Genomic DNA, 9,539 nt, shown 5'->3' with positions numbered 1-9,539 from the left:
CCAGGTGACATGTCTCATGTGAGTTTGAAGGGAAAGAGGGACTCCTGGATTCAAGCACACGGACATAGGCATGACCTGAGGGTTTTGGCAGCCCTGGGAGTTTCAGTTGTTCTGTGTGGTGCCGTGGCTGTCCAGGGACTGGGGAGGCAGAGGCAGGTGAATCTCTGTGAGTTCAAGGCCAGCCTGGTCTACAAGAGCTAGTTCCAGGACAGATAGGACTGTTGCACAGGGAAACCCTGTCTCTTGACTGGCCACTGTTTGTCTCCAAAAACAGAAAAAGAAAAAAGAAAAGTAGCTTTGGTGTTTGCTTGGATTGCTAGCATCAGCCGCTCAACATTCTCAACATTTTAGCTAAAGTGACATTTAGATCGACCTTAACACTTTTCTGGGGTCTAATTTTAGTCACAGTGACATCTTTGAGGTCCTTTAGAAGGGACAGTCTTTTTGTCTCTGAGGTTAGAGGCTCTCCGGCAGGACGGGGTGGATCTAAGCAGCATTTGGGCCCAGTGAGTATAAGGTCCACCTGCCTGACCTGGAGCTGACCCAGAGAACCTGAGTCAAATGAAAGACAGCAGTTGAAACGTTGCAAGAGATAGTACCAATGTAAGAACTGCACTAGTGATCTGGAGCACACTCACTTCCATCCACTACACCTGGGAGGAACATGAAAAGACATTCCAAGAACAATTCGTGTTTTTGAAGAAACTGAGGTCATTAGACTTTTGTTTTCTCACAAGTCCTCAGAGTTCTCCTCACTCGACTTCATTCTTGGACTGTGCTCCCCACAATGGTGCTTCCCCTAAGACTGTAGGAGAGCCCACGTAAGCTAGAGTAAGTACACACCATGATGCTGAAAGAACCCCGGAGTGGGGAGACTCTCACTCAAGTCTTGGGATAACACGACCCCCCAGGAACTCATTAGAGACCGTTCTTGCTGCAATCACACGTGGTTTATTGACAGGTCAGGAACCAGTGCACTGGGGCGGAAACTCATTTCCCATGCAGGGGTGGAGAGTTGGACCCCGAGTAGCTGGGAGAAGGGGTATTTAAGGGAAGAAACCATAACCCAGTAATCTAAAGGGAGTAGGGAGGGCGTCATTGGAAAATTCCGAAAATACCAATGATAATCACAAGGGGGTACCTCCCTGTTTCTCAAGATTATTCTCAAAATTATAATCTAAATTTATGGTCAGCTAGTTCCTGGAACAGAGTCACTGAACCAGCTAACCTAAACTTTTGGTTCTTCTCTCCCTGCTAGATTGTTTTGGCTCTACTCTTTCTGCTAGAGGGGTCTGAATTTATCCGGGTCTTTCAATGTTCACACATGCCTCCAGCTCTTGAGGCCTTTCTCAGAATGTATCCCATCAGTATATGGTTGTAACTTAACTTTCGTAAAGAGACAATAGGCTGGGCTAGACATCCAGTTGATTAAAAGGTGGCAGTGGCCTCCAGGATCCCTGAGTTCACTTAGACCTTCTGAGTTCTGCTCAGTTTCCTGGGTGTGACAACTCTCCAGGACCTTCCTGAAGGGTCCTGAGGCCAAAAGGGACTTGGGCACTGGCAGAAGATTGAGTGTCCAGGAGAGCAGGCTGCCAAGACATTCATGGCTTAATGGAGAGTATAGAGGAGAACAGGCAAGACAGGAAAGGAAGTTTGGGCAGCCGGCTCCTCCAGGAAGCAAGGCCTCAGAGAAAGGGTGGGTGAAGGGGGACTTTGTGTCTGCTATCTCTCAGGTTCTGAAAGTGAAGGATGTGTTACTTATAAAGAGCCACTGTCTGTGGATCCAGTGCACCCTGCTAACTGTAGAGACGGTGCTGGGGGTGGAGAGGAGCCTTGGCAAGAGGGGCCAAGAAGAAGGCACACAGTGCACAGGAGACTTTACCCCCTTGTCTCGGCAGCTGGATGGTGAAGGTGGTGAAAACCCTGCTTCTGAAAATGGGCTGTTCATATGAGTCTACGTTTCTGGAGGAGCAGGGTGGCTGGGAGCTCATGGGCCAGGCAGAGAATCACTACCGGGGAGTGTCCTTGTTGGCAAGGTGAGGTGCGGACCTCAGTGGGGTAGGATGGGATAGGGTGGGCCCTCGGATCTTCAGACAGACCCAAGCTGGCATCTCTGAGCAACAGCTTTTATCCACCCCCCTCCCTGTCTCTTCTCTACAGCTTGGGGAATACTGTCCTAGCAGTGGGTCAACACCAGTGTGAAAGATGATGTCCATTTTTGGGAGGCAAACTTGGTCCCTGAAATGATATAGTTAGTTCTTTTTTTTTTTTTTTTTTTTTTGGCTTGGTGAGATGGCTCAATGGGTAAAGGTGCTTGCTGCCAAGGCTGTCAATCTGAGTTCAATTCCCTGGACCCACATGATGGAAGGCAAACCCACTAATTGTTCTCTGACCTCCACATGAGCACTGTGGCATGCACACCACTCACGTATACATGCACGTAAAATAAATAAACACCAGTTTACTTACAAGTTCCCTTCTTCAGCCAGCCATGATAGCACCTGCCTTTAATCCCAGCACTCCTGAGACAGAGCAGGTGATCTCTGTGAGTTTGTGGCCAGCTTGGTCTACAAAGTGAGGTCCAGGACAGCCAGAGCTGTTACTCAGAGAGAAGCACAGGCTACCATTATGGAGGCCAGGGTTTACACGTACACATCTTGCTCAGGAACACAGCTGGGTCATCTATCCAAGGCCACACAACTGAGGAGTGGTAAAGTGATTGTCCTGTGTCCTTCACCAAGGCTCCTTCCCACCCTGGCCCAGATGAGTGCTCCCTCTCCAAACACACACCCCTCCCTGGCTACAGAGGGGCATCTTGACTTCTGTGCTGGTGCCATGACTCCTGCCACAAGAGCCTCTCCCTGGGCTGAGCACACAGTCACCTGATGGAGCACTAACTGTTCTCCAAGCACCATGCAAAAAGGGGCTACATGGGGGGCTGGAGAGATGGCTCAGTGGTTAAGAGCATTGCCTGCTCTTCCAAAGGTCATGAGTTCAATTCCCAGCAACCACATGGTGGCTCACAACCATCTGTAATGAGATTTAGTGCCCTCTTCTGGCCTTCAGACATACATAGACAGAATATTGTATACATAATAAATAAATAATTATGAAAAAAAAGGGGGGCTACATGGACGATGCCTCCATGGTTCTTACCAGCACCAAAGAAACAGTGCTATGATGAGCCCAGGGTTAAACATGAAGAAACTGAGGCCCAGAGATTAAGTGCCTGCCCCAAATCACACAGCACATACTGGAGTCAGGATTTGAACCCAGACTCTCTCCCTTCAATTCTTCAATAAGTTATTCTCTTAGATTCAGTGACCCACGGTCACCTTGGCTGGCAGCACTCTGCCCTGAGTTCTCAGTGGGTGCGGGCTAGGGTCCTGAGAGTGTGTCTTCAGGCAGTTTCCATGCAGTGCTGATGCTGGCTGTGTGGGTAGGGGTACTTTGATCACCTGCTGGCTCGGTGGGATGGGTGAAGCAGCTGGAGCAGGAACTTGTGGTCGGGACCACAGCTCTGCCACACTCCAGCTCTGAGAGCTGAGCCAGCCCCACTCAGAGCCTCAGTTCCCTCTGTGACTGGGGATATTCAAGGCCACCTGTCTGGAAGGGTGATGTGGAGACTCCATGGAATGACAAAGTGGGAGGCTGGCTGCTGCTGGCCTCAGTGAGTGAAATCTCACATCTCCTTCCTTCTGCCCTGGCCTCCTGCACAGTCGTGGGAGGGCTTCGGCTTGCCCAGCTCACTGATTTGCCCTGTGCCCTCTGCCAAATCTCCTTCCCACCCTGTGCCTCATTTCCCCAGCTGTGTAAAGAAGCAGGTAGGTACCACTGACTCCGAGATGTCACCCAGGTGACACTGACTGGCCAGGGTTGGTAGTGTCCCTGTTAGACCTCCGTCAGCGGGCCTTGTGTGACTGGGAGCCTGAGGGTCTGCCCTCCCTAGGGCCATGGTTCACTACTCCTGCCAGGAGTTGTGTCGCATCCTCTACCTGCTCATCCCGCTCTTGGAAAGAGGTGACGAGAAGCACAAGGTCACGGCCACCGCCTTCTTTGTGGAGGTACCTCCTGGGGCCCTGGGAACCTGGGGACAGTCATTCGGGGCCTTCTGGGGAATGACACTTTCCAGTTTCCAAAGCCTTCCCAGATCCTCCATGTCTCTTCAATAGGAAGGCCCCACAGGTCTCTCTCTTGTGTCTCCCCCTCTGCACCCCTATACCCCACTCTTCCAGACTTTCCAAAAACCTCAGGCACCTGTTAATCTTTGCTTGGCACCACTGTGTGTCAGGAACCAGAGACACAAATGTGATCTTGACGCCACCCTGGCCTTGAGGAGTTCTCAGTGTGGCAGGGAAGACAGAGAGCATCCCGGTTATAGTGTGGGGTGCCGTACTGGGCGGTCATGAAAGAGCTGGAGATTGGAGAGAGGGCCTCAGGGAGAGCTTCCTGAAGGAGGTGACATAATTAGAGCAAGCGTGGCAGGAAGTGCCAGGCAGGATCAGGAGACAAGTCAGGAGTTGGGAAGGCCAGCCGCAGAAGGAGCTGACTCACGTTTACTGGGCGCTTACTGTCCTCCCAGCCTGCTCTCAATTTATGCTAATTGGTTCATTTCATTTTCCCTCAAATTCCATAACTTAGATACTGGTTTATGGCCACCTCAGAGAAGGCAGTTGAGGTCCAGTCTCTTTCCCAAAGCCCAAATGGCAGCTAGATCCAGGATTCAAATCTTCACCTTTGGCTCGAACTCCTCCATGCCTCTCTCTTCCTTAGTTTACTGTAAACCCTCCACACCACACAAGGCACAAGGTCATTTGAAGCGCTCACTGGTGCCAGTTCCCTCCTATGGCTGTGTGATTGTAGCTATGTAACTCCAGGACCTTTCCACCTGCCCCATCAGATGCACACGCCCCACCCCCGTTACACACAAGCCCTCTGGTCCTCCCAACACGTGGACCTCCTGTCTTCTAACTGCAAACGGACCTGTTTGCAGCATCTCCTCTAAGCCAGGGAGATTTTGTGCTCAGCGATTTTATGGCATCTCCAAGCTTATCCAGGCTGTAATCATCGGGTGTCCCCCAAAGAGGCTGAGAACACCCCATTATGTTCAACTTCTGTCTGTGAGTGACATTAGAGGACCTGCTTTGGTCCCTGCTCCCTCGTCTGACAGTTATCATTCAGAGGACTCCGGGGTTTCACCAGAGTCTGTAGGATGGGGCTGGCTTACTGCCTGCCTAGCTAGTGGGAAGGACAGAAAGGCTTCCTGGAGGAGGTGACATTTAAGCTCGACCTCAACGGGTGAGTACGGCTTGCAAAAAGGGCATTCTTCTTGACACATTTCTTAAAACATTTCTGCCTCTCCAGACTGTGAGATCAGAGCAGGGACCATGTTTATTCGGCAGCACCAGTGTTCCAAATCTGTAGCCAATATCAAGATTAGAAATGATGATTTATAAAAGTGAATGGTTCAAGTGTCCACATTAATTATTTTCGGTAGACATTTATACCACATCTACTCTTATAGTTATTTATTTATGTGTGTGTATCTATATATATGAACACACGCATGTCTTGGCATGTGGAGGTTAGAAGAGAGCTTGTGGGAGTCAGCTCCGCTGTCCTTTTGCCGTGTGGGAATTGAACTCAGGTCATCAGAGTTGGCAGCAAGCACTTCTACCTGCTGAGCTATCTCGCTGGCCCTCTGATTTATAAATGAAGAATCTTTATCTTTTTTTAAATATTTATTTATTATGTGTACAATATTCTGTATGTGTGTATGCCTGCACACCAGAAGAGGGCACCAGATCTCATTATACGTGGTTGTGAGCCACCATGTGGTTGCCGGGAATTGAACTCAGGACCTTTGGAAGAGCAGGCAATGCTCTTAACCACTGAGCCATCTCTCTAGTCCCGAATCTTTATCTTTTGCAAAGGGAGTTTGCAAGTAAAAGAGACAGGAGCCGTTATCCTCTGTGTCTCAGGCTCTGCCCACAGCCTGGTGCACATCCGGCCTGAGTAGCTTGCAAGGACAGACAGAAGGCAGCAGTGGTGTGGTCCTTCCTCCCTTCCATCTCTGGTTAACTGGTGATCCTCCCGCTGCACCAGCTCCTCCTCCCAGTTCTCCCCATCTTGTAGACATGGCTCTCCATGGTGGCAGCCAGGATGAAAGAGTGTTGTTTGTGAGGATGGGCCGGTAAGACCCAGTGCCTGTTGGCCGCTGAAGGGAGGGAGGGTGTGAAGCCAGACAGGGAGAAGAGGATGGGTTTCACTGATGGTGCCAACCCTGCAATGGAAGAGGAGCTGTCCTCAGAGGGGGAGAACTTGATCCCTGTAGTAAACACACATTCTACCCCAATTCTTAGATTGAGTGATGCCCCAAAGAGTTGGCTGAGTTTTTGTCCAATAGGAAGGTCACAGAGGTCCAGGGGGACAGACGGGCGGATGGAGCGCTGAGGTTCCTAGTTGCTGCCTCAGGAGGATGCCTAGAGTTCCTGGGACTCTGGGAAACGTGTTCAACCTGGGGCTGAGTTTTGGAAGGAGCTATGCCAGGTGTGGGTGTGAGCATGCAAATAGCTATCGTAGTGGCAGGGCATCCTGCCAGCCCAGAGGGGACAAACTGGCCTGGTCATTTGAGGAATGGTGGAACATGTCTGGCTATGTAGGAGTGTGGGCTGCAGGGTGAAAAGAGAGCGAAGGAGGTGGGCAGGAGGCAGGCGATGCGGAGGCACAAGGAGAGACAGCTTCAGCGTTCCCACCAGTTTCTGGTGAACGTTAGGTGAAAAGCACCGGCTACTGTCAGTTTTCCAAGCCCGCGGCTCCAGGAGGCAGATCCTGGGAGTCCCAGGGAGACCGTGGGCCATGTACCCCTGGGCTCAGGAGTCAGTGCTGTTTGCTCTCTCAGCTGTTCCGAATGGAGCAGGTGCGTCGCATCCCCGAGGAGTACTCCCTGGGGCGGATGGTGGGAGGCCTGAGCCACCGCAACCCCATCATGAAGGTGCTGTCCATCCGGGGCCTGGTCATCCTGGCCCGTAGGTCTGAGAAGGTGAGTAGAGAGTTGAGAGAAGCCCAGCCCTACCAGGCCTTGGGCTGGAGGGAGGGCTCAGCTGTCATAGTCTGGAATTAGAGCTTATGTTTGCCTGCCCTCGGTGGTCCCATCTGTAAAATGGACCTGCCAACACAATCTCTATGTATTATATTCTTTTTCAACATATCCTGATCCAGATTTCGTACAGGCAGTGTTCGTACAGGCAGTGTGTGGACAGAAAGGGATGGCACTAATTATCCCTATGTTGTGGATCAGGAAACAGAAGTCTGGAAGGGTAATATAAGCTTAGCATTGTAAAAAGTGCCCGTTTTCTCTCCTAGGGACTGCCTGACACAGCTTGGTAGAAGGGGCAGAGCACAGACTCGAAAAGCTAATTTGTGATGTAGGGTATCCTATGTGACCTGGGGCCAGAGGAGGGAAAAAGCCAGACAGATTCAGTCACCCAGCAGGGGGATGGGAATTAAGGAGACCAAAGAAGCCTTTAGAGAACAGCCAGGGAGGGAACTCAGAATAGGTGACAAGGTCCAGGCTGGGCTGCCCAGGTCTTCTGTGAGTGGGAGGCTGGATCTCCTTCCTGCTGGCCCAGGCAGTACCCCCTCCTCCATGCTTCTGTCCCCCAGATGGCCAAGGTCCAGACCCTGCTGCCCACCATGGTTAAATGCCTGAAGAACATGGATGGGGTGCTGGTGGTGGAGGCTGTCTGTGACCTCAAGAGCATCTTCAAGGGGAAGGGCAAGAAGCTAATGGACAGCTCAGTCTATGTGGAGATGCTGCAGCTCTTGCTGCCTCACTTCACTGATGTAAGGCCTCAGGAGTGGGGAGGGGAGGAGCATGGGAAGAGGAGGGTCAGTCACTTCCTGGGGTTGCAGAATCTCCCCTCTACCCCACCACACTGGGGTCTGGGCAGAGCTGCCCCAGGTTAGAGGAAGGGGCACCTCGACCCAGCGGCTTTTCCAGAAGGGAGTTCTTTTGTGATCAGTTTTCCCAGAGAAGGTGGACTTACTGCCACTGGTTGGTCTATGTTGGCCCCACCACGTGGCCTGGGCTCTTCTCTGCCTCTGTGCCAAGAAGGTCCTTCAAACGAGGGACAGGAAGGCTGGGGAGCCTCCTCCTGGGAGAGAGGTCCTTCTGAGCCTCCGGTTTGTCCCAGGCAAGAGAAGAGGTGCAGGTCTCCTGCATCAGCGTGTACGGAAAAGTGGTTCAGAAGCTCCGGATACCCCGCACCCAAGCCTTGGAGGAGCAGCTGACCAGCACACTGCTGCCCTTGCTCCTCATCATGCAGGAGGGCAATGCCAAAGTGGTCCAGGTGAGAGCAGGCACAGGTGTCCGGTCCCGAAGGGGCACCTCCTTTACAGAGCCAGCCAGGACTGGGACCAGTCCGTGGAAAGCAGTCAATTATGTCCAGCCAGGTGTGATTTCTAGAGGCATCTTGAACAGAATTCCTCCTCAAATAGCTAGCTTCACTTGTACCCTTCTTTTCTTCCTCTAAGTTTCATTTATTTATTTGCAGTGCTGAGGGTTAAGCCTTACTCAGGCTTCACACACGCCAGGCCGGCTCTCTACCACTGAGCTATAGTCTTGATGCTTCCATTTGCACCTTTCAAACAGGACTTGGTTTTCCAAAATCCAACTATAAAAAATTGTGTGTGGGGCTGGAGAGGTGGCTCAGCGGTTAAGAGCACTGCCTGCTCTTCCAAAGGTCCTGAGTTCAATTCCCAGCAACCACATGGTGGCTCACAACCATCTGTAATGAGGTCTGGTGCCCTCTTCTGGCCTGCAGGCATACACACAGACAGAACATTGTATATCTAATAAATAAATAAATATTAGAAAAATAAATTCCTTTCAAAATTTGTGCGTGTAATGTCTGAGCATGGGCACACATGCCACCGTGTGCACACGGAGGTCAAAGAACAACTTTGCGGAGTTGGTTCTCTCCTTCTACCTTTCTGGGGATTGAACTCGGACTGCCGGGCTTGAGTGGTGAGCCCCTGTATCCACTGAGCTGTCTCAGCAGTCCCCCAGCCAGTTTCTACATCCCTTTCCCCCCTGGAGGTCTGCTGTCCTGGAATTCCACACTGCTGGTATTTTCTTCCTATTGGTCTGCAGAAATGTGTGAAGACCCTGTTCCGCTGTTCTTGCTTCATGAAGTGGGAGTTGCCAAAAAGGGCTTACAGCCAAAAGCCCTGGGAAAACCATCTACAGACGGTGGCAAAAATTTGCAAGTATCTCGTGAGTGCTTCCTGCAAGCTACTTACTCTTTACAAGGGTGTTGGAGGCCAGGAGTCATCCCTTCCCCCTTCCTGTTTCATGTTCTGACTTGTGGTCACTGCCTCCAGGCTATTGGTGCTTGAGCATCCATATCTGTCTCTGACTTCTCCCCGCCTAGAATCCCCCTCCTCTGGATCACTGGATACCTCCAGTGGATATCTATCTATCTATCTATCTATCTATCTATCTATCTATCTATCTATCTATCTATCTATCTATCTAT

At 51.2% G+C, this 9,539-nt stretch overlaps 1 protein-coding gene across 1 annotated transcript in view; it reads left to right on the top strand.

The window, feature by feature from the left end:
* The window catches only part of Mroh7 (maestro heat like repeat family member 7), a 55,666-nt gene that overhangs the window by 39,137 nt on the left and 6,990 nt on the right, over nucleotides 1–9,539 (top strand). The window contains exons 15-20 of the mRNA XM_026782290.1: nucleotides 1,899–2,036; nucleotides 3,950–4,064; nucleotides 6,902–7,042; nucleotides 7,666–7,845; nucleotides 8,196–8,351; nucleotides 9,155–9,277. Of these exons, the coding sequence (XP_026638091.1) occupies nucleotides 1,899–2,036; nucleotides 3,950–4,064; nucleotides 6,902–7,042; nucleotides 7,666–7,845; nucleotides 8,196–8,351; nucleotides 9,155–9,277 (853 nt within the window). The remainder of the gene's footprint in view (nucleotides 1–1,898; nucleotides 2,037–3,949; nucleotides 4,065–6,901; nucleotides 7,043–7,665; nucleotides 7,846–8,195; nucleotides 8,352–9,154; nucleotides 9,278–9,539) is intronic.

This window comes from Microtus ochrogaster, chromosome 10 (genome assembly GCF_000317375.1).
Source record: "Microtus ochrogaster isolate Prairie Vole_2 chromosome 10, MicOch1.0, whole genome shotgun sequence".
NCBI classification, from domain to species: domain Eukaryota; kingdom Metazoa; phylum Chordata; class Mammalia; order Rodentia; family Cricetidae; genus Microtus; species Microtus ochrogaster.
The sequence above is the reverse complement of the archived record's forward strand: the minus strand, read 5'-3'. Positions and strand labels throughout refer to the sequence as shown.